Source organism: Heteronotia binoei, chromosome 4 (assembly GCF_032191835.1).
Source record: "Heteronotia binoei isolate CCM8104 ecotype False Entrance Well chromosome 4, APGP_CSIRO_Hbin_v1, whole genome shotgun sequence".
NCBI lineage: Eukaryota > Metazoa > Chordata > Lepidosauria > Squamata > Gekkonidae > Heteronotia > Heteronotia binoei.
In genome coordinates, this window is record NC_083226.1 from 40,496,914 (window position 1) to 40,522,394 (window position 25,481).

The 25,481-nt window shown below is 41.2% G+C and overlaps 1 protein-coding gene across 1 annotated transcript in view; it reads left to right on the forward strand.

Annotated features, from left to right (window-relative positions):
* The window catches only part of MUSK (muscle associated receptor tyrosine kinase), a 58,128-nt gene that overhangs the window by 23,254 nt on the left and 9,393 nt on the right, over positions 1 to 25,481 (forward strand). The window contains exons 7-13 of the mRNA XM_060237166.1: positions 7,173 to 7,336; positions 17,890 to 18,156; positions 19,931 to 20,106; positions 21,435 to 21,458; positions 22,732 to 22,820; positions 23,231 to 23,390; positions 24,251 to 24,440. Coding sequence (XP_060093149.1) covers positions 7,173 to 7,336; positions 17,890 to 18,156; positions 19,931 to 20,106; positions 21,435 to 21,458; positions 22,732 to 22,820; positions 23,231 to 23,390; positions 24,251 to 24,440 — 1,070 coding nt within the window. The remainder of the gene's footprint in view (positions 1 to 7,172; positions 7,337 to 17,889; positions 18,157 to 19,930; positions 20,107 to 21,434; positions 21,459 to 22,731; positions 22,821 to 23,230; positions 23,391 to 24,250; positions 24,441 to 25,481) is intronic.

A 25,481-nucleotide genomic window follows, 5' to 3' on the forward strand; every position in this document is an offset into this window, starting at 1 on the left:
AAAGTTCTAAATCATAGTCTCTTAATATTCTAGTTAATTTGTCCATTTCACTCCATGACATAACTTTTATAATCCAGTCCCATTTCTCTGGTATTTTTTCTTGCTTCCACAACTGCGCATACAATGTCCTAGCAGCTGAGAGCAAGTACCAAATTAAAGTTTTATCTTCTTTTGGAAATTTTTCCATATGTTGTCCCAACAGAAAAGTCTCTGCAACTTTATTGAACTCATATTCCAAGATATGAGGTGCAAAGTCCTAATAGACCAACTATTAAAAATTATGGTACCCTCCAGAAATAAAAGAAGGAAGGAAGGAAGGAAGAAAGGAAGAAAGAAAGAAAGAAAGAAAGAAAGAAAGAAAGAAAGAAAGAAAGAAAGAAAGAAAGAAAGAAAGAGTTGCTTGCTTTGTAGTGCCCCCCCTCTCCATAGAATGTTGTTCTGCCAAATATGTTGGGAACAGAATAGAAATAAGGTAATTTATTGGATATGTAAATGTAAATAATGGTATGTGGATCTACTTAATATTTATTCAGTGAATAGTAAGTTAATATGTTGAGAGAAATGGGGTTAAAAATAACGGTGAAAAAGGTATAGGGTTGTGCACTATTGAATATATGGAGGCTGCATTCTCCATCCTGATTTATGTTGTGTTGTTTGTTTAGTTTTGTTGTTGTCGTGATGGTTGTTGGCTTTGTTTGTATCTCATTTGTGTTTTTTGTGTTTTGGAGAGAAAACAAAAAAGAATAATAATAATAAAAAGGAGTACTTAAAAAAAAGATTTTCAGCTTCAGGAACAAAAATGTCTTGGACAGACCTGAATTTTACCCCTGTATCTGTGAACAATGGTACATTAGACACCTTCTGGAAGCTGTAAAACCGACAGGGAGCTAATGACAGGTAAAGTGGATATGAGACTGAATTCCACTCCAGCATTAAATTTGACTCTGAATCTATAATGTGGAATCTATAATGTGGAAACACAAAACTGGAAGCTAAACATGAAAAGTCAATGCAGCTGACTCTTTTGAAATCTCAAGTGGCTTTGGCATTAGAGAAGTATGTTACATTTGGCCTGCTGCTATTTGCAGAACTTTTATAGTAACAGTTTATTCCTTTACCTTGGCCATACTTGGGTTTGCGCTGTCAGCTCTTTGGCATCCATGCCTCCCAGGCAAAAATCAGCTGTAGCTCTCAAGACCAAATCATTTAAAATATGGTAAGCAGACTTTTATTGCACGAGTGCATGCCTTAATTCTTAACCTAGGCCAGATGGAATCAAGGGTATCTAGTTAGAGATTGATTTATGCCAGCAGTTTAGATTTTTGAAAGGATTAGATTAATTTATGCAGGAGAGTCAGAGAGGGCCATATTTGCTATATAGAGCACCCGTGTTCAGAAGCAGCAGGGCCTTTTTTGTAGAAAAAGCCCAGCAGGAACTCATTTGCATATTAGGCCATACTCCCTGACATCACCATGGTTTCACACAGGCTTTTTTGGTAGAAAAAGCCCAACAGGAACTCATTTGCACATTAGGTCACACCCTCTGATGCCAAGCCAACCAGAACTGACACCAAGCCAGTTGTAACTGTGTTCCTGTGCGTTCCTGCTCAAAAAAAGCCTCGAGAAGCAGCATGTTTCTGATTAGGAGAAGCTGGGAATACATAACAGTTTGTTTATTGTCAGTCTCCTCTCTGCCATTTTATCCCCATAGCAACCCTGTGACGTAGACCAGGCTGAGAGAAAGAGAGACTGGCCCAAGGTCACCCAGTGAGTGGACAGTCAGGACCAACATTCCATGTTTGCAAGCTTCTAGAAGTATCTGGCCAGGTATTTTTAGAAACTGAATGCTGGACTAGATGGATCTTCATTCAGAACCTCTCTTATTATTATTATTGGGCTACTAGTTCTGCATTTTTTGTAAAAGATTCAGGCTTCTTTCTATCTATCCACGTCCTGCAATCATGTGTTCATGTACCTTAGACGTATGTCTTTGTGAATAGAGATCACTTTCTTATTCAATCCAGATTGATGCTATGGCAACATGACAGCAAAGAAGAAAACTTTATCAGTACATGTATGCTTTCCCAAAGGAGACAAAGCATTGCCCCCAGGGCTCTTTTACATGCATAAAATGGTACAAGGGCAATGCTTTATTTATTTGGCTCATATTCTGCCCTTTCCCATAATGGGCTCAGGGTGGATCACAACATGAACTGAACATCATAAAAACCTACAATTTAAATTTTTTAAAAATCAAAAGCAATAGAATAAGGCGCATCACAGGTGGGAAAGGCACATATCACAGAATACAACAGTTTTTGGCCCAAGAAGAAGTAATGGTGATGATAAATAAGATACAGCACCACAACAAGGCTGATGTAACAACAAAAGAGGCCAACTGATGGAATAGTTGCTGGAATAGGAAACCTGCTCATTGGAAAATATCTGGAGATTTTAAGGGTAGAGCCTGTAGAGAGGGTGGTGTTTGGGGAGGGACCTCAGCAGAGTATAATTTCATAGAGTCCACCTTCCAAAGCAGCCATTTTCTCCTGGGAAAATGCTCTTGGTCATCTGGAGATCAGTTGTAATTGTGGGTGCCACCTGGAGTAGGGTTGCCAATCTCCAGGTGGGAGCAGGGGATCCCCCAGTTTGGAGGCCCTACCTCCGCTTCAAGGTAATCAGAAAGCGGGGTGGGGGTGGGTAGGAAATGTCTGCAGGCCACTCCATTATTCCCTATGGAGACTGATTCCCATAGGGTATAATGGAGAATTGATTCGTGGGCATGTGGAGCTCTGGGGGGGGGTTGTTTTTTGAGGTAGAAGCACCACAATTTCAGCATAGCATCTGGTGCCTCTTCTCAAAACACTTCTCAAGTTTCAAAAAGATTGGACTAGGAGGTCCAATTCTATGAGCCCTAAAGGAAGGTGCCCCTACCCTCCACTATTTCCTATGGGAGGAAGGCATTGAAAAGAAGTGCGGTCCCTTTAAATATGACTGCCAGAACTCCTTTTGGAGTTCAATCATACTTGTCACACCCTTGCTCCTGGTTCCATCCTCCAAAGTCTTCTGGCTCCACCCCCAAAGTCCCCAGATATTTCCTGAGTCAGACTTGGCAACCCTAACCTGAAGATTGGTAAACCTATTTTTTAAAACCCTCTCTTTGTGTTGCCATCCTGAGTCAAACTGGGATCCCATGAGACTTTTAAAAAATGCTGGGAATGCCTCACAAGGAATTTTCAGCATATCTTCATGTTAGGCTAGCAGCCTCTAATCTCTTTGAACAGTAATAAACAGTGATTGCAAACACAGTGGGTGTACCTCCACTACAGACTTAATCTCATTCAGTTCCTTCTCTCTCTGGCATTCCTGGGTGTGAGAATCGCTAACAGAAAATTATCATAATCTCATAAAAATACAGTTCCCAACATTCATTCCCAATATTCAAGCATTCTGACCTCCCCTGTTTATGGCCCCTTTCCTGTGCAATGCTGTTCCAGATAGTATCCGGACATGGAACTTTCCTGGGGATTTATCTTTGTCTGACATAAGGCATGGGTCCTCATTATTGCTTATTGTGTTAGCTATTGTTTTATTGTTTTTATTGTTGATGGGTTTTATGTTGTAAACTGCCCTAAGCCCACTCATAGAAAAGGGTAGGGTACAAATTAATTAAATAAACAATAATTCTTCGGAAGAAGCCATGACACCATTATAAACAATTATAATATAAATTTGTCATGTAGTTATCCGCATAGTCTCTTCTTGATTCAATTTTTATTTTTTAAATTAGTTTATAAGGAGGACTTCATGAAAGTGAGAGATATGATTTCTATATAATAGTAATTATAATCTAACAAAGTCTCACATTTCAAGCTGGAAAGCTAATTGTCAGTTTAGAAGGGTTAAAAGGCAATTACTTGCAGTGTTCCTGAGGCTTTCTGGAGATATTTTCTCTTAGTAGATGTAATGCAAATAGCAGAATGCAGCACTCAAGTGTTTTTCATGCTGTTTTGAAGATATCTGTGCAAAGGCAGAAAAGGGATTGCCTTATGCAAAACGAGACAGTCCATTTTCTGAAGGCCTTTTGAAACTTTCCTAATTTGTTTTCCTGTCCTTGCATGTTCTATCAGCAAAACGTGGCACAGAGACCGCTCTTTACTGTGTGGTCCAAGTTGAGAATGAACAGTCTTGACTCGTTCTCCAAATTCTCAAATTTCTTTTCCAAAATGTTCAGCCAGAGCAGAGCACTGCATAAAAACCTCCTACTTGTCAACAGAACTTTGAAGGGTAGATGCTGCCTCTGTAAATAAAAGAAGAGCAGAGGAGAAAGGATATTTGGGGGGAGCATGACATTTTAAAGTGTGCACTCTGAGCAGTAACTTTTACAAGCAGGGGCTCTGAACAGCTGCATGGCTGTGATTGCGATGAAACACAGTGTTGAGTGTGTGTGTGTGTGTTTAAATATGCAGGATCTGCAAAAACTCTGATTTGCCTATTTTTTTAAAAAAAGAAAGGCTCTAGACATCATGGCTATAGGGAAATACATGTTCAAGAGCCCAGAAACCACGATGCAGGAAAACAGACATTTTGATGGTAATGCATTAGAACATTGTGCATGAGATCCTTTGGCTTTTCACTTGATTTCTTCCAAATTACCCAATTTGCTGTAGCTACTGGCCCTTATGGCTTTCATTCACATGGGTCCCATGATCACTCATACACTCATTTTGATGGTCAAAGGGGGTTCCCTCAGCTTATTTTTGCCAGTGGAGGAGCTGATGGGGTGCAGTCATGCATGGTATATTGGACTCCCACTGACTCTTCTCCTTCTGTCCCTACAAAGATCTTCCACTTACAAATGTTATCTCTCAGTCCCATATGTATCTATTCACAGACATCCTTCCTCCCATGAAGTCCATAGCAGTCTGTCTTTTGAGGGAGACGGTACAGAGTATAAAGTGCATAGATGGTTGTGAATGTAATAAATCATAACACCAACATTCAGTAGGAATAAATTAGAAAACTTAATTTAGTATGTTTTAATTTATTTTGAATGCAAGCTTTTATTCTCCTGGTTGCATGGTTTGGAATCTCTTAGTGCAAACACACATACATACCTCAGCTAAAGGGACAGAATTGATCTCTTCTGTGGCCACAGAAAATTCTACACATGCCATATGGAAAATAACGAAAAGCAATTTAAATGTAAAGTTTGGTGGTGCATTAGCTCAGGCATTATAACACCTGGACAAACTCAAGGAAAATGGAGTTCATGCCCTCAGGATATTGCTTCTGCACACCAGCAAGAACAGTTCCTGCAGACTAAATCAAGGAAGTGATTTCTGAAGAAACAATTTGATTAAACGTTTAATCCTGGACAAAGTGAAGTGTTTAGACAGATATAAACCCCTGACACAGGCACTTTTTCATATGAGTGACTCCTATTTTCACATACGCATACTTATTAAAGTAGGAATGATGCATCCCTTTTAAAGTGGCATCACAAAGACTCCAAGACCTGACATGAATCAGAAAATAATACTGAATATCAGTGCTAAATCACTGGCTCTTTAACACCTCCTTATTCATTCAAGTATTTGTGGAGTTTCTACAGGTGGGAATTTCTACAGGTGGGAAGTGGGTACTGTGAGAAAAATGTTCCATGTATTCATAATTGTATTGTGAAGTATGTGCCCCATTCAGATAGCCGGAAAAGTGAGTGGGTGGCCTAATCCAGGTCTCGGTGAATTTTCTTTGGCTGTAGAGCCAGCCCCAAAATACTAGCAGCCAGAGTGATTTTCAGCATTCAGGATTTTGTATTTCATGACAACATTTTCCTACTATTCCTGTCCCAAAATATAATCCTAACCTCTTCACAGTTTCTGTAATTTTATTAAAGCTATGACAGAAGTGTTGTAGTATATCAAGAAATCAGCTGAGGTAGAATTGCCAGCCTCTAAGAGGTGTCTGGAGATCTCCTGCTATTACAATTGATCCCCAGGTGACAGAGATCAATTCACCAGGAGAAAATGGGTGCTTTGGGATGTGCACTCTATGGCATTATACCCTCCTCAGTCTCCACCCCTCAAAATCTCCAGGTATTTCCCACCTCAGACCTGGCAAACCTAAGCAAAGGACCAGCAAAAATTGTGAGGAAAGGAAACCCCCTGTACCCCCATCCCCTAATTTCACTCTTCTGATGGGCAATAGATTTGTGACAGTCATGTACTTCACATACTTCTTCACTCAGAGAGTGATTGACTTGTGGAATTTGTTGTTGTGGGATGTGGTAATAGCCACTAGATGGAGAGCCAGTTTGGTGTAGTGGTTAAGTCCACAGACTCTTATCTGGGAGAATTGGGTTTGATTCCCCACTCCTCCAATTACAGCTGCTAGAATGGCCTTGGGTCAGTCATAGCTCTTGCAGGGCTGTCCTTGAAAGGGCAGCTTTTGTGAGAGCTCTCTCAGCCACACCTACCTCACAGGACCGGATCTACATGTTTTTTGAGGGGGGTGCAAAATTAAAAAATGGTGCTCCCTTATGGGCCATTCTATCTTATAGTCCCATAGAATACAATGGACTCTATACCCAATTTGGCACCCCCCCTCCATCGGCGCCTGGGGCAAGCACCCCCCTCTGCCCCCCCCCTAGATTTGGCCCTGCTACCTCACAGGGTGTCTTTTGTGGGAGAGGAAGGTAAAGGAGATTGTAAGCTGCTCTGAGATTCAGAGTGAAGGGCGATTTATAGCCTGCCCTTTCCCAAATGGGCTCTGAGCGGGTAACAACCATCAATAATACACAGTTAAAATCAGATACATATAATAAAACAATATACAATCTAAAAACAATATAAGTCTAAAAACAAACTCCAATTCAGCAGCTGGTGGTGTCTTCTTCTTCTTGGAGATGAGAACATGTCCGCTAAGAGACAGTGGCTAAATGGCACCTCCATACTCAGAGCCAGTAACCATCTGAATACAAACATGGGGACTCTCCAGCCTCTAAGCCTTGCTTGTTGTTAGCTGCCATGTGAAACCAAATGCTGGATTAGATGGACCAATATTATGATCCATCAAAGAGGCGATTATGTTCTCATGTTTCTTTCTTTCTTTTTTGTTTATTTGTTTATTAAAGTTACTCAGGTTTCGTTCCTTTTCTCCCTTTACTTTAGGTCTCAGCAGGATCCATAGTAGAAACAGTAAATGACAGAGTGATTGATTCTAGGCTGCAAGTTTATGTCACTCGACCTGGCTTGTTCACCTGTGTAGCCACCAACAAACACAGTGAGACATACGGCACTGCAAAAGCTGCAGCCACTATTAATGTATCAGGTATGTGTTAAAGGGAAAAGGTCTAGCTTGTACATGATTAAATGATATTTAGCTCCAACATGGGATTTCTGTCTCTCTCACTCATGCGTACACAGAGACATTGTAGAAAATGAAGAGCTTCTCTTCCTTGTAGTTTTATTGTTGTTCAGTTGCACAGTTGACTCTTTGCAACCCCATGGACAAAGTCACACCAGGCCCTCCTGTCCTCCACCATCCTCTGAAGTCTGCTCAAACTTGTGTTTGCTACATCAGTAACGCTATCCAGCCATCTCATCTTTTGCCGTCCCCTTCTTCTTTTGCCTTCTGTCTTTCCCAGCATCAGGATCTTTTCCAGTGAGTGCTCCCTTCTCATTTGGTGGCCAACGTATTTGAGCTTCAGCTTCAGCATCTGACTTTCCAGGGAACAGTCTGGGTTGATTTCCCTTAGGACTGACTGATTTGATCTTCTTGCAGTCCAAGGGACTCTTATTCTTCTCCAGCACCACAGCTCAAAAGCATCTATTCTTCTGGGCTCAGCCTTCCTTATGGTCCAGCTCTCACAGTCATACATTACTACTGGGAATACCATCGCTATGACTATATGGACTTTCGTTGGCAGGGTGATGTCTGTACTTTTTATTATACTGCCCAGGTTCACCATAGCTGTCCTCCCAAGGAGCAAACGTCTTTTAATTTCATGGCTACAGTCGCCATCTGCAGTGATCTTGGATCCCAGAAATGTGAAGTCTGTCACTACTTCCATATCTTCCCCTTCTATTTGCCAAGGTGTGATGTGGCCGGATGCCATGATCTTAGTTTTTTTGATGTTGAGTTTCAAGCCTACTTTTGTGCTCTCCTCTTTCACCCTCAACAAGAGGTTCCTTAGGTCCTCCTCACTTTCTGCCATTAGAGTGGTGTCATCTGCATATCTGAGGTTGTTGATGTTTTTCCCAGCAATCTTAATTCCAGTTTGTGCTTCATCCAGGCCAGCATTCTGCATGATACACTCTGTATATAAATTAAATAAGCAGGGTGACAATATACATCCTTGTCGAACTCCTTTTCCTATTCTAAACCAATCAGTTGTTCCATATCCCGTTCTGACAGTTGCTTCTTGACCCTTGTACAGGTTTCTCAGGAGACATGTGAGGTGGTCTGGTATTCCCATCTCTTTAAGGACTTGCCACAGTTTGTTGTGATCCACACAATCAAAGGCTTAGTCAATGAAACAGAAATAGACGTTTTTCTGATACTCTCGTTCTTTCTCCATAATCCAGCGAATGTTGGCAATTTGATCTCTAGTTCCTCTACCTCTTCGAAACCCACCTTGAACTTCTGATAGTTCTCGATCGACATACTGCTGAAGCCTAGCTTGTAGGATCTTTAACATGACCTTGCTGGCATGTGAAATGAGTGCATTGGTGCAATAGTTTGAACATTCCTTGGCATTACCCTTCTTTGGGATTGGAATATAAACTGATCTTTTCCAATCCCATGGCCACTGTTGTGTTTTCCAGATTTGTTGACATAATGTGTGCATCACTTTAACAGCATCATCTTTTATGACTTTGAATAGCTCATTTGGGATACTGTCATCTCTGCTCGCTTTATTGTTAGTAATGCTTTCTAAGGCCCATTTGACTTCACACTCCAGAATGTCTGGCTCAAGGTCAGCGATTTCACTGTCATGGATGTCAAGGATATTGATATCCTTCTTGTATAATTCTTCTATATATTCTTGCCATCACTTCCTGATCTCTTCTGCTTCTGTTAGGTCCTTACCGTTTTTGTCCTTTATCATGGCCATATTTGCACGAAACATTCCCTTGATTTCTCCAATTTTCTTGAAGAGATCTCTTGTCCTTCCCATTCTATTATTTTCTTCTATTGTTCCTTCAGGAAGGCTCCTTATCTCTCCTTGCTGTTTTCTGGAAATCTGAATTTAGTTGGGTAAATCTTTCCTTTTCACCTTTGCCTTTTGCTTTCCTTCTTTCCTCAGCTATTTGTAAAGCCTCATCAGACAGCCACTTTAATTTCTTGCATTTATTTTTCTTTGAGATGGTGCTGACTGCTGCCTTCTGTACAATGTCATGAACCTCTGTCCATAGTTCTTCAGGCACTCTATCAACTCTAGTCCCTTAAATCTATTCTTCACCTCCACTGTATATTCATAAGGGATGTGATCAAGGTGAAACCTGAATGGCCTAATGGCTTCCCCAGTTTTCTTCAGTTTAAGCCTGAATTTTGCAATGAGTAGCTCATGATCTGAGCCGCAATCAGCTCCAGGTCTTGTTTTTGCTGACTGTAAGGAGCTTCTCCATTTTTTACTGCAGAGTATATAATCAATCTGATTTCTGTGTTGCCCATCAGGTGATGTCCATGTGTAGAGTCGCTTTTTAGGTTGTTGGAAGAAGGTGTTTGCTATGACCAGCTTGTTCTCTTGACAAAACTCTGTTAGCCTTTGCCTGGCTTCATTTTGTTCTCCAAGGCCAAACTTGTCAGTTGTTCCGGTCACCTTTTGACTTCCCTCTTTGGAATTCCAGTCCCCTATGATGAGGAGGACATCTTTTTTTGGTGTTAATTCTAGAAGGTGTTGTAGATCTTCATAGAACTGGTCCACTTCAGCCTCTTCTGCATCAGTGGTTGGGGCATAGACTTGGATTACTGTGATATTGAATGGTTTGCCTTGGATACGGACCGAGATCATTCTGTCATTTTTGAGATTGTATCCCATTACTGCCTTCCTCAATCTCTTGTTAACTATAAAGGCCACACTATTTCTTCTACGGGACTCTTGCTCACAATAATAGATGTAGTGATTCTCTGAGTTAAATTCACCCATTCCTGTCCATTTTAGTTCACTGATTCCCAAGATGTCGATGTTTAGTCTTGCCATCTCTTGTTTGACTTCATCCAGCTTACCTTGATTCATAGATCTTACATTCCACATCCCAATGCAGTATCGTTCTTTGCAGCATTGGACTGTTCTTTCACCATCAGACACATCCACAGCTGAGCGTCCTTTCGGCTTTCACCCTGCCACTTCACTGTTTCTGTAGTTACTTGAACGCTCTTCCCTAGTAGCATATTGGGCACCTTCTGACCTGAGGGCTCATCTTCCAGTGCCATATCTTTTAGCCTTTTGTTACTGTTCATGGGGTTTTCTTGGCTGGGTAAATTGGATCTAGGAGAGCACCTCTTTGCCTGGCTATTTCTTCCTAAATTATTACATCTCAGAGGTTGGCACAGCGATCATTTCCTACATATTTGCTGCTATCCTGATCACACTGTCCTAAGAACACTCTGTAAGCTCATCCAAGAGAAGGAAGTAATGGTGATGGAGCACTATTAATATCACTGCCAAGCAATGTGAAAATAGTTTGCTGAGCTACCAACAGCTTGAATGTTACTTAAGAGAACTGGTACTGTGTTGATCCTAAAGGACAACATACAGAATCTCAAACTGTTTGGACAATACTTTTTATTATACCAGCTGGTGCAGACATAATGTGAAGCCATGGCTTATTCTAGCTGTTGCTCGTTCGTGAAACCAAGGCTGCAACCACACAAGGATGAGAAAAGCCACTCCCACTGTGAAAATAGCAAAAAGCAAGACAAAGGCATGTGGAGGTGGTATCCAGATACCTCATCCATGTACTGCTTGCTGCTGGCACCATCCCTTTCCTGCTCATTGTGTTGGCACAGAGACACCAAAATGCTGACAGTCTTGCCAAGCCTCCTCACAGCCCAGCAGTTTTCCTATCAGACTGGCAGTGTGTAAAATTTTCACATGGAGGCTCTGCCTGTAGCTGGCACACCATTTTTTCTTAAGTCAGAGCAGCAGAGGTTTGCTGAAGCTTACAAGAGAAAGTCTCAGGAGCCTTAGGGTCCTCAGAAAGAGCACAGAATAATTTGGAAGCTCCCAATCTGGAAGCTTCCTGTATGGGGTCATGCTGTTTTCCTCTCAAGAAAACCACACACACACACCAATTCTGCAGTTGCTGTTGCTCTGCCACCATGGTTCTGTTTTCATTGGATCAAACAATAAGTTCCCCACCAGTTGCTGCTCGGGTGCATTTTGATCGTGGCTCCCTCCAGTTTCCCTTATGATTTATTGGGTGTTTTTGGAGATCCAGAAGCTGTGAGGGAAATTGGAGGTAGTCATGGATCAAAATGTGCCTAGTGGGGAATTAATCGCTTGTGTGTCAGGAAAAGCAAAAGCCTGGGAGTGGAGCAACTGCTAGTGAGGAATCGGTTACAGCTGCCTTATGCTGAGTCAAGTCTCTTGATTCATCAAGGTCAGTATTGTCCACTCTGCCCAACAGTGGCTCTCCGGAGTTTCAGTCAGAAGTCTTTTGCTGCACCTACCATCCGATCTTTTAATCTGGAGATGCTGGGGATTGAACTGGGTCCTTCTGCATGCCAACCAGATGCTCTACCACTGAGCCTTGGCCCCTCCTCAACAGCTCAGGATTCAATCACTTGAATCCTGGTTTGCCTTGACAAATATGGCTTTCATCACCCGGGGAGGATGATACTAGGGAACAAACCAGAATGAAGCCATTAAGTTCATGTTCATGTGTCACCTGAAGCCATTGTGAAAACTGAGAGAGTTTAATAAACTAGCATCAGACCATGGTTTAGAAAGATCTTAATTTAATGTACTCCAGCTAATGATTGTTAGTGGGATAGTCTGCATTCAGACATTCATACTATCCATAGTTAGTTTAAATTAGTCATAGTTTCACCTTGTGTCTTAATGAAATCTGTAATTTAGTTCATGCAAAACCATCATGTAGTTAAACTAATTATATTTGGTGGTGTGATTCTCTGAATGTGCCGGGGAGAGGGGGATGTTATTTTCGATGATGCTACTGGTAACAACATGGTGATTTTATGTAATCATTTCATCACCTGTAAACTGAGGGGGGAAATGACCTCAATGGAACTATCTATGAACTGTGCCATACATTTAAAAATATTAGAATCAAGGTGCTACATCTGATTTCCTGTGTGAAATGACAGGATGAAAGGTTTCTCAGCCAGCCTGCATTTTGCATAGAAAATCTACTGGGTCAGAAGTGATGCCATGTGCGGTACTTGGGACACACAAAGGTGCTGTTTCTGATTCTGCAGACGCCCTATACGAGATGACAGGATGCCCTAATGGTCTCTACATTATTGCTGAGGCTTTTGGGTCATTCTCTCATTGCTCTGTAGGAGAGAGGGGCACAAGGACTGGTTCTCCACCCAAGTAATCCAAGCAGCTCACACTACAGTGAGAAGGAGCTGCCCCAACATGATGCTGGAGCTTGGTTTGCTTCCAGTCTGCAACCTGCCCTGAGTCCATTTGTGGGAAGGGTGGGTTATAAATCCAAAATAAATAATAACAATAACTAAATAAACTGTACAGAAGAAAATGCCAAATGTGGCTGCTATGCACTATCAGCTGCTAGATCTGCACTTCTTGCTAGCTCCAAGGCAGACTCCAGAAGTGCCAAGATGTCCCTTGGCAACATACCAGAAGAGGCACCAGGTACGGTGTATGCCTGTTGCCCCATCCTAGACCTTCACTGCCACCAAACAAGCAGATCAAAACCAAGAGCAATCCATTTTAGCACCTCTCAACCTTGTAGGGGAAAGTAATGATGGGCTTTCTTGTTTGGATTGGCCAAATACCTTCAACCAAGGAAGGAAACTCAAGTTGGGAAGGAAATTCAAAACATTGAGTGGCCACAGAAACAACTGGCTTTTGATTGAGTTTTCCTGCATTTCTTCTGGTGAGGTGGGGCACCACAAAAACACATGGTGGGGGCCACCCACTAGACTTCACTAGTTTCTATATGTACAGTTATTTAAGATGAAATAAAGACTAGGTTTTCTGTTCAGACAAGTCACTTTTCTTAGAAGAAAAAAGTGTGCTTGCTTCCTACCTTCTATTGCAGCCCACTGATCTATTGGGGAGACTGTGGATTCTTAGGAACAGTATGAGAGGCATATTGAGGATCTGCAACAGGAAGAAATAACTGGTGGGAAATACCCCATTCCTTCTGTTAGCAGAACATTTAGTTTAGATCTAACTGAAATGTGTGTGTACATAGCCTCATCAACTAACTGATAATCATACCAATCCGCAGTTGGGCAGGGAAAGAGGGCCTCATCCCCTTCTTCTGATGGGCCATATAATGAATTGATAGCAAGGGTTTTCATGGCTCTGGAAGGAAGATTGGGAGAGGGATGATTCATGGGGCATCTTGCTGGAGTTTCAGCTAGATGCATGTTGGAGAAGCTTGCTTGCCTGGAAACATTTCTTGCACATACGGAAGTTGGGAATTTTTCTTTGAAAGTGAAGAAAAGGAGAAAGCTTATGAAATGCTTTAGAGGTCTGTTTATCTTTAAATTAGCAATAGGTTTTAAGTACAACACAAATGGCACTAACCATCTCTCTCTCTCTCTCCCCCTCCCTTTATCTGGATGGGCCTTTGACCATTTCACATAGAGTGGAGGTAAGCATACTCTATGGATGGATATTACTGTATGATAAGAAAAGTGCAAACAATGACATTTTAAGCTTCCCTTTGTGAGCTGCTTATCCTCCTGCTAAGATAAGTGACAAATGTAATCCTAAACAGGTACAGCATTTTAAACCTATTGAGTATGATAGAGTTAGAAGCGTGTACCTAGATTACACTTAGAAGAGTGTTGCTGCTTAGGATTGCACCGGGATTCACCCATTGTCTACAACTTACATTGGCCTTGTAAGGTTTTCAAGGCAAGACACAAACAGCGGGGTTTGCCATTACTGCCTCTGCATGGCAATCCTGGACTACCCTGGTGGTCTCCCATCCAAGTACTAACTAGGTCCAACCCTGCTTAGCTTCCAAGATACGATGAGATCAAACATAATTTACAAAACGGACAACTTGATTTAAAATCGTTAACTTTTATCATTGTTTTCTTGGTGATTTAAGCAACTCATTCTGGATAAATCTTAAGGATTACCTTGCAACATTAAAAGAACATTGATTGATCTCCCCTCCATAGCACTAATTAGGAAACTGGCTCTTGACATGCTGAGGCATGATGCCAGAGAAAGCCATGGGCAGTGTGTGTATTATTCATGAGACAGGATGAGTAGACTGTAACGTAAGAAGAAATACTACCTTTGGCTCATCTCCTGTATCATGTTACCATCTTGATTAACCACTTCCTTTTCTTCAGATATGAGCTCTCCTCTTTAAAACTTGATATATCAAAAGACCTGGAATTAGGGATGGAAACATGGGATAGAATGCTGATGCTATTACATCTGGAATTCATAGGCACTGATGAGTATTGGAAACACGATGAGTAATCATGGCTTGTCAGTAGCAACTCACTTACAGATCCAGTAGGATGAATGTCTGGGGAATGAAAGACATTTTTATAGAGGTGTAGATAGTTTAGTTCAGGCTTCCAAATATATAGGGGCTCAGATAAACTGAACTCTGTGAGCCTCATGTAAAATCAACAGAGAATGAACAGCACCAGTCATTCTGGTTAAGAGTTGTCATCTTGCTTTTTCTTCTTGGTGTTGCAGTGAAGGTAGTCCAGAGCTCTTGGGACTTGTGCTTGTAGATGGATGCTAATACAAAGATAGGCTTGGAAGTAGACACTGCCTAAAATAGGATACATTTGTGAATTGGAAAAGGGATTATTCTCATTCCATGTGGCTAATGAGCTGGAAATTGCTACTGTTGGTATGTGTGGGCTAGTAAACATTTTTATTGGCTTGTTTTGCAGGGCAACTCTATGAAGTGGGAAAGGTAGCATAATTCCAACACTTCCCAACAGCAATTTATTTATTTGTTTGAGTCTCACTGAGACTCAAAGTCGATTACAGATTATGGACTGTAAATCAAATGCAGTCTATAGGATGGGACAACCAGCATCCAGTGTGATAGGATTTGGACACATATTAAAACTATGTAAAATAATTGGATCAAAGTGAAACAAAGCATAAGTGTTAACATGGTATATTAAGCAAGGCAGAAATTGCATAACAAAAGAATACATACAGCAATAGATACTATGTAGTATACACAATAGTATACTCTACACTCTTTCCCCCCTTTATTAGAATCAGGGCTTTTTTTGAGCTGGAATGCACAAGAATGCAGTTCCAGCTGGCTTGGTATCAGGGGGTATGACTTAATATGCAAATAAGTTCCTGCTGGGCTTCTTCTACAAAAAGCCCTGTGTGAAACAATGGTGATGTCAGGGTGTGTGGCCTAATATGCAAATGAGTTCTTGCTGGGCTTTTTCTTAAAAAAAATCCCTGATTAGAACATTCTTCCTGATATAGCCCTATTACCTTTGTAAAAACATCCTCCTGAATAATTCAATACTGAATAATTATTTGGAATGCCAGGACAGTGGGAACCTTCTTGACTTCACTAGGCAGGCTGTGGTGTGGGACACAACAGAGAAAGCATGTACACAGGCAGTTGTTGATCTTGCACATCTGCAGAATGACACCTACAGAAGGTCTTGCTCAGATGAGCAAAGCCATTGTGTTAGAGTATGGGGGACAGGTGATCTCAAAGGATATGAGGGCTCACAGCCATAGAGGGTTCTGTATGTGATAACCAGTACCTTAAATAGAATCCAGTCAGCCAGTGGAGTGATTGGGGACTGGGGTTAATATGTGAGCTCTGCCTAGCTCCTGATGATAACTGAACAGCAGCTGTCTGCATTCTGCACCAACTTCTGTCTGTATTCAGTCAGCACTTGGCTTTCTATTGTTGCGAATCCATGAATCCAGGTTCTGAGAACTGTTCACCCAAGGCAAACAGCAAAGAATCCTGTCTCAACAACCAACAGATTTTTTTGGCATAAACATTTGAGGAACTGAACCTGTTTTTTTATCCTCAATGGCATATATATGATTGATGTATATGTGGTACCTATATGCATATAGAGAAAATAATTACAAATGCAAGAGATAACATTCACAGCGGCAGAACTTTGCATTAAAGTCCTTTCCCTTTCTTTGCTGTGTTAGGATAAACCCTGCTATATTAGATTAATTGGATGCTGATTAATAGTCAACAAAGGGCATCTTAAGAGTTCGGATATAAGAGATTCAGATTTCACAATTAACAAAGACATGAGAGTTCCACAGCAGTGCTTTGAATCCCCCATAAAAATTGAGGGTGGAAAATACAGAAAGAGGACCTTTTGCCATACCGTCCCTCTGTCCTCAGTGATTCTAGTCCTACAGCAAGAATATCTGTTTAGCAACAATAGACATAATCTAATGTTCATGAAGACAAGCACATACCCAAGGTCCCCCTATTCTTAATCTCCTGGAGTTAAGTGTGTGGACTCTTATCCAGGAGAACCAGCTTTGATTCCCTACCCCTCTGCTTGCAGCTGCTGGAATGGCCTTGGGTCAGCCATAGTTCTCGCAGAGCTTGTCCTTGAAAGGGCAGCTTCTGTGAGAGCCCTCCTACCTCAAGGGTGTTTGTTGTGGGGGAGGAAGATAAAGGAGATCATGAGCTGCTCTGAGCCTCTGAGATTTAGAGTGGGGGGCAGAATATAAAGCCAATGTTGTCAATGTCATTCTTAAACTAAAGGATTTATGCCAGGAAGAAACATCGCCAGGATACTGTGGGTTCTCATTAATTTTAAAATGTAATGGAAACTATACTATTGTATGGCTTTTATGGTAGAAGAGAATGAGAAAAAACAAAATGAATGAGAAATGAATAACCTCATTCACTTTTTATATGTACCCCCCATTACTTTACATTGGCAATGCAAAGCAATATTAGTCCCCCCCCCATTGCTTTATAATTGCAATGCAAAGCTATGTTATGGAATTATTGCATAGAATACATTGGCTAGAACAGCATGTAGAGTTCACAGAGAGGTTACAGGGAGACAGCGAATGAGAGTAGCGTAACAAAGTGCCTGGAAGTCTCTGCAGCAATGAAACACTTGAGCGATGGGAATCTGATAGGATCTACACCTATTTAATTGCCTCTAAAATGGTCAGCCTTTATCGTGTCTCTCTGAAATGTGGCAGATCTGATGCCTGGAGGGTGTAGTAAAATATCTGAACACTTCATACCGCTTGGCTGCAAAACATGGGAGTCACAGAGAGAAGAAAGCAGGCTCAGTCTTCATTGTGCAACAGGAAAACAAATGGCAGAAACCTTAAAATAAACTAATGAAAAAGGAAGAAAATATAATTTAAATGCATGAAATATTCAGTTGCTGGGGACTTTAAAATGAAAACAAATGACGAAAAGATAGTGTGCTCCCCTTTATGCATTGCTAATAATGGCATGCTCAAATGAGGCCTTAGAATGACGAAGAATTCTCGAGAAGTCAAATGCTTGCCAACTGGTTTTAGGTATTTTAATTGATCCTCATAAAAGGAATCACCGGGCTTTTGTTTTGGACCTTAGAAATAGTGAGCTGTAGGGTTTTTTTTTAAAAAAAAAAACAATTAAACAATTACTTGATAACTTCTGAATCTCTGCAGAATCCTTTAGTGTGCAGAAATCTCTATGTGTGTGTTTTTCCCACCAGCAGACTCTATAAGGGTGACACAGGCTACTGCAGCACCTACCGAGGGGAGGTGTGCAGTGCTCTTCTGGCAAAGGATGCGCTTGTTTTCTTCAACTCATCCTATGGGGACCCAGAAGAGACCCAAGAACTGCTCATCCGCACAGCATGGGCTGAACTGAAAACGATGAGTCCTTTTTGCCGTCCTGCTGCTGAGTTACTCTTGTGTCACTACATTTTCCAGGAGTGCAATCCTTCCAGGATAGGACCTGCTCCAAAACCTGTTTGCAGGTAATGTAAGCGAGCATTCCTCCTTGAGGACGGACATGAAGGGAAATCTGCAGTGGGAGGGAGAAATCAGTGGAAACTGCCAATTTAGTCTGGATCCAACTCACTGGGTGCTGTATTTGGAGAAGTAAGCAAAAATATGGCAAAAAATCATTGGGGGAGCTCTTGTTTGATTTGGAAAAGTAGATGAGAATTCAAGAAGAAACCTAGAATAACTAAATGATCAAAGGTCCAATGGATTGTTTTGCCACCCCTATTCCAATATTTTACCATAAATGCCATTTTTCATCACTGTATTTTTATGGCGGGATGTGGAATGGTCTAGTGTAGCCTGATCTCATCAGAACTCGGAAGCTAAGCACTCGTTTGAGGAAGACTTTCCAGAGGAAGGCAATGGCAAACCCCATCTGCTTAACCACTTGTCTTAAAAACCTTATGGAGTCTACATAAGTCAGCAGTTTTCATGGCATGAGCATTTTTTTAAGTGTTGCTTTCAAAAGTTGTTTGCCATTTGGCATGGGGGAAAAGTCCACTGTTTGCAAATAGAGCAAACTGGCCGCACTGTTCTTTGGATCCTGGCCACTGAATATGTGCATCTTTCTTACCATGCATATGTGCATAGATTCATAGATGATTTTCAAAATGTTAATCCTTCCTATATTCACTCTAAAGTTGGGTTGGTGGGTTTTGGGTTTTGCAGCCAGCCAGTACAACTACCACCTGATACTACAAGTAAGAAGCATGGCTTTGTGTTTTGTTTATTAGGGTACTTATCTGGGGTTCATGGATGTGATCTTCAGTTGCAAAAAAATAGAGCATATAATACATTCTTTCCAGTTGACTATGTTGTCCCTTGCTTGGAGGGGGTGGGGAGAGTGTAGTTGTATACTTTGTTAGGAAAAATGGTGTACCAGCAGTTATTGAACGAATAGCCCTTTGCATCTTGCTCTGATCAATAGTTCTGCAACTGTCCATGCACAGTAAAGCAGAACCTGTTCTTTTTGGGGAATATCCTGAGGCATCATTGCCATAAGGTTTGCATTTGATAATTTTGACAAACCAAGCACCTTGTTTTCAGGAACAGTACTAAAGTTCCAGTATATAAAATTGCTTAAATTCAAATCACAGTGTTTTCTTCTCTTGTGGAGGACTTAAGGAAAGCCATTCTCAGGTCACGTCTCTTTGGAAATAGACAACTTGGTACTTTAACACTATACCAGAATTTCAAAAGAAGCCCCTTATTGGCATGGGAGAGCCTTGTGCTGACACCCAGCTGGCAATGATGACAGGCAAAGGCTTGCCTGTTATCTCCTTCCTGGATATTTTGCAATGGCTTCCAGCATGGTGTCCCATGGGAAGTTCCCTGGTAAGTTAAATGGCCAATCCACCCCTGCAAATCCTTGTATTATAAAAAAGTATGCATGAAAAGTGACATCAAGTCATAGCTAACTTATGTTGACCCTGTAGGGTTTCAAACCAAGAGATGAAGTGAGGTGGCTTGCCAATGCCTGCCTCCACATCACAACCCTGGTATTCCATGGAGATCTCCCATCCAAGAACAGACCAAGGCTGATCCTGCTGAACTTCTGAGATCTGATGAGATTGGTTTAGCCTGGACCATCAGGGTATATAAAAGAGTTTAAAAGAGCATAAGCGTCAGTTATACTGGTGATTTATACCTTTTGATGACCTCTTTGATGACAATTAGTTGTCAATGCACATATTTGTCAGCACATAATTGACTGCTCACTCCACTGTTCTTTGTAAAACAATGTAGAGAGCATTGCCTTGCTGTAAAGGATCTCTACTGCTTTAAGGAATGGCTTTTGATGGAAGAAAATGCCCGCAAGGGAATCTACAAACCTGGACTGATGTTGCTTACCCTGCCAGAGTGCAACAGACTTCCCAGCATGCACCAGGACTCCAAAGCTTGCACGAAGATCCCACATTTTAGTAAGTGGTTCAGTAAGTTCACTATGATCTGATCCAGTTACTATGTGATTCGATCCATGAGGGGATTATGCTGAAGCTGCAGGTCATAAACCCTGCAAAGGTTGCCAGAGGTCAGCCAGAAAAGTGCTTATCCAGGATTTTAAAAAGAGCTGAGATAGCTGTTCACCTTTTTACTTCTTTCCATACTTGCAACTTCTGTCTACTATAGAAAAATCTGCTTCATTCAATGAGTAACTTATTTTATCTGGCAAAAACCATAGTATTATTGGTTTTAAAATGTGTTTAAATTCAGATACTCAGATAAGTTAAGAAAACAGTAGGCATCGTGTGTTGGAATGTCAGGTTTTGAAATGGCTGAGTAGGTAGTTTAATTCTGTGTTAGAGGTTTTCATATCCAAGACTGGATTAATGAAGAGGATAAAGATTCTGTATTAGTGCCATATACATCTAGGGGGATCTCCTCTGGTATATTCTTGGGAAAGGGAGAGAGATGAACTCTTTTCAGTGAGTGCTTGCTAGAAGGTGATGCCAAAACCTTTAAAGAATGCATTTTGATGGCAAGAGTGCAATTCCTTTGTTCTGTTCCCTGTCTCCCCATCAGTCCTATTGCTGATCTCTCTCCATATCTAATGGTCAGTAAGTTTTGTTGCACAACAGGCAAGAACAAGAGAGGAATTGGAGGGGAAGGCAGTGGCTTCAGCTTTTGTCACTGCCTACAAAGAAAAATAAAAAAAGAGAAAAAATAACAGGAAGAACAAAACCTTACTAATCACCAAACTATAAATATTCAACACAATCATTATATAGTTAGCTATACTTCAAGTTTGATTGTTTGTTTGATTATATCTATTAAAATATATGTAATTATTTCATATAAAGGATTATTTGGTAAAGTTTCATGTTCCATCAAATAAGTTACTACAGGATACCATGGCTCGATAACTTTCTTCTCATATTGAATTGGTGTTACATTTGAAAAGTAAAATGTTATTTTAGTTAAAACAAAATAATCCCACAAGTTTTGAAACTAAGACCAGGAAGTAGGAATTTGCTTATCTAGCCATTTATAGGCTATTCGAGTTTTTTGCTGTGGAGAGCAAAATCGATATAATATCCTTTTTCCGAGCTTCTTTTTTGGATCTATTCCATTGCTCTAACAAGATTGCTTTCAGCTTAAATGGGATATTTACTTGTACCATTGTATTGATTTCTGATATGATACCGGTTGAAAAGTTGATAAACTTTTGACTGCAACATAATAAAAGAAAAGCTGTATATCAGAGTCACTTCGGTATACATGGATAACATTTTTCCTTCTCCTCCTTCAGATCTTAAAAAGGAAGATGTAACTAGTAAGTAGTCACCTTTTGTATTTGTATCTTATTTTCTAGATTGAAATGGAGACTGGAACTAACCTTGCTTCAAAGGTTGTAGATGAGATCCTTGGGTTTGATTTTTAAAAGGGTGATAAATAATGATGCTGAAGCCTGTAACTGGTATTACCTAGAGCAGAATACGAATGTGTTTAGTTTGTGAAGCTTGCATGTATTATGAGTCGAGTGTCATTTCCCTGCAAAGTTCTGAGCCACAATTAAATATGTGCAACTGCATTTGAGGCAAAGGCCTGATTTCCTTGGCAGTGAGGGAGCCTCACCCTCTTTCCTCCTGTGGTATCTACCCCTTTCATGAACACCTTCACACTTCTTTCATAAAGGGAGGCAAAAAAATCAGAGAAGGGACCTAACTTTTATTTTCTACAGTTAGTAAAATGTAGCTCCCCCCATTTCAGATCAGAAACCATGAGGTAAACCTGTCATCAGGTACACCTTACTGCTGCTTAGGAGTTTTTTTTTTTAAGCATGTTATAGCTATCATACAGATATAAAACCCAAACTAGAGCGTCCAGCCATAAAGCTTTATAGAAAGTGAAATCCTGAGCTGCATTATTCTGATCTGCAGGAAGGCTGACGGCTTAGAATTGGCTGGCATAGGCACTGGATGCAGGAAAAGTTCTTTTTTTCTTGTTGAAGTCAGGGGACTAGCACTGTATATATAATTATTAGTTACAAAATTACAAAAGTAAGATAGCTCCAAGACTTTCCATAAAACTCTCATATGAATGAGAGCAGCTGTGAACAGTTCTTTCAGACAGTTCTAAATTGATACCTGTCTGTCAGTCTATCTGTGCTTTCTGTGTGTCTCTGAAGCAAGAACAACAGAGGTACAGGACTATTATTAGGATTCTGTTTGCCCTTGGCTCCCCTTGTGCAACTCTATGATACAAAAGGAGCCAGTGGATTTGTTGAGGAACAGTGGATAGCCTTCCTCTTCCTTTTTCAGACCCAGTCCTGCATTGATAGACATCTTGCTTACAGTACAGCCAGGGCAGGGGATCCCTATTTGAGCTCAGAATCAGTGCAGGCTTAGTTTTTCCAAGATCGGAAGGCACTGGGAGTGGATCATGACCTCACACACACATTTGATTGTTGAGAGACTGATAGTTTAAACCTGTAACACTCTTTAGCCTATTGTTCTTGGCATTCAGTTTTCATCATAGAAGGGCAGACCAGCCAACAGAACATATTCTCTTGTCTTACCATCCAATGTGGTTTTGTTTCTCTTCAGCAACTTGCTACAAAGGCAGTGGGCTAACCTACCAAGGCTTGGTCAATGTCACAGCCTCTGGCATTCCTTGTCAGAAGTGGAGCGAGCAGGTAAAGAGCCGCTTTTCACACTAGAGAAATTATTTGGTGTAAAGTAGGCTTGTAAAGACACCTGCTGAAAGACTGTGATGCAGATTACTTCCAGGCAAGAAAGTATAAAAGCTGCATGAGTTGCATTTCCCTCCCCCGCTTTCCCACCCCACCCCCCCAAACGTGAATGTTCAACAAATGATTAACACAGGTGCCTTTGAAGAGATGACTGGTTGTAGGCCAGAGTTCCATCAGAAATTTTGTAGGGACAAAAGGAACCTTTTAACTCTTGCTGAGATGCTGGTGTGATATATTCTTCAGGGGGGAAAAATGGTTGTCAAATCACACAACCCATTTTTTCCCCAACTTGGAAAGAGCTGCTGAAGAAACTAACAATGAAAAGCATTCATTAAACTGTTTCTTGCCATTAGGTGCCCCATTCACATAGAAGAACCTCCCAGCTTTTCCCAGAGCTCTCCAATGCAGAAAACTACTGCCGTAATCCAGGAGGTGAAAATGTGCGACCTTGGTGTTACACAATGGACACCTCTGTGAAATGGGAATACTGCAATGTGCCCCATTGTGGAGATGGTAAGGTACTATAACTTACAATTTCTAGTCAGAGGTGTGGGCTTTGTTAGCCCAGAAAGTTGCCATTGTATCACATTGGCTGGTAGTTCCTGGTGGTATCATGACAGTTGTCTGATTTTCATAAACGTATTAATGCTCTGACCTGGATAGCTTAAGCTAGCCTAACTTCATCAGATGTTGGAAGCTAATCAGGGTCAGCCCTGGTCAATATTTAGAGGGGAGACCACCAAGGAACACCGGGGTTGTGATACAGAGGCAGGCAATGGCAAACCTCCTCTGAACATCCCTTGCCTTGTAAAAGCTGTGGGGTTGCTATAAGTCAGCTATGACTTCATAACAAGAAAAAAAAATAGTGTCATAGTCCATCCCTGGATGGCCCAGGCTAGCCTGATCTCAAATCTCAGAAGCTAAGCAGAGTCTGCCCTGTTTAGTACTTGGGTGGGAGACCATCAAGGATCTCCAGCATTGCTAGAAGAGTTGGTTCTTATACCCCACTTTTCTTTACCTTAAGGAGTCACAAAAAGGCTTACAATTGCCTTCTCTTCCTCTTCCCACAACAGTCACCTTGTGAGGTAGGTAGGGCTGAGAGATCCCTGAGAGAACTGTGACTGGCCCAAGGTCACCCAGCAGGCTTCATGAGGTACTCCAGATTTGACTCTGCTGCTTTTAACCACTGCACCATGCTGTCTCGCAAGGGAATGACAAGCCTACTGCTGTTTGTCTCTTCCTTTGAAAACCCTACTGGGTTGCAATAAATTGGCTGCAATTTGACATCACTTTCCACAACCATTAATGTCATAAGCTCCCTCGCAATGAATGCCCCTACAATTACAGTCATTATTTTGCTGCTTTTGTTTTAGAATCATTGCCACAAGGAACCACAAAGCCAAATGTAGAGACCCCACACTTCCCTTCTTCCTCCGCTTTGTCTCCGGCATACTCCATGACAGTCATTATCTCCATCATCTTCAGCTTTGCAATGGTCATCATTCTTATCATCATTGCTCTTCTCTGCTGCCGAAGACATAAACAATGGAAAAATAAAACAAGGTGAGATCTAGGACTTGTTAGGTACTGTCTTTTAGAAAGTCCTATAAGTAAAACCAAATCAATCTTATAATAATGAACTCTGGCCTTGAATGGAGGGGTAGATATGAAATCACAGTAATTAATTTTTATACAAAATAAGGTATTAAAAAAACTAGTATCTTTAATGGTCAGTTTGTTAAAATGTAGTTTTTTAAGAGTGGTGGAAAGTTGGCTGGCTACAGATGTTTTAGCTACCTTTAACCTTTATTTATTTTGTACCCCCGCCTTTCCCCCCAAAGGGGACCTAAAGCAGCTGGCATTGTCCTCCTCATCTCCATTGTTCTTCTCTTCTCCATTTTATCCTCACAACAACTCTGTGAGGTATATTAGGCTGAGTGTGTGTGGCTAAGGCCGAAGCCCAAGGTCACCCAGCAAGCTCCCATGGCAGAGTGGGGATTTCAACCTGGGTCCCCCAGATCTTAGTCCAGCCACTACACTGGCTCTCTAGCTGGCTTTGTCAGATGAGACGGGCTCACAACAATTACTCAATACAGTAATAGCTGTATATTATCAAGCTGTATATTATCATAGCTGAGACTGATGGGGAGGGACGGTAGCTCAGTGGTAGAGCATCTGCTTGGGAAGCAGAAGGTCGCAGGTTCAATCCCTGGCATCTCCAAAAAGGGTCCAGCCAAATAGGTGTGAAAAACCTCAGCTTGAGACCCTGGAGAGCCGCTGCCAGTCTGAGAAGACAATACTGACTTTGATGGACCAAGTGTCTGATTCAGTATAAGGCAGCTTCATATGTTCATATGTTCATGTTGACCTTTGACCCATATACTGTTCTCTTTGTCTCCATTAGGGCTTGTCTAGTAGGCATATCAGAATATACAGGCATCTTGCCTTCTTTATGTCTACATCTATGGTAACCACAGGCTGACTTTATTCTTGAACCATTTATCTTAAACATAGTAAACTAAGATTTATTGAGGTAAAAATTAGCTCATAGTCATGTGCTATGATGAATGTTCTCCCTAGTGATTTAACTGAGGAAATCTCAAG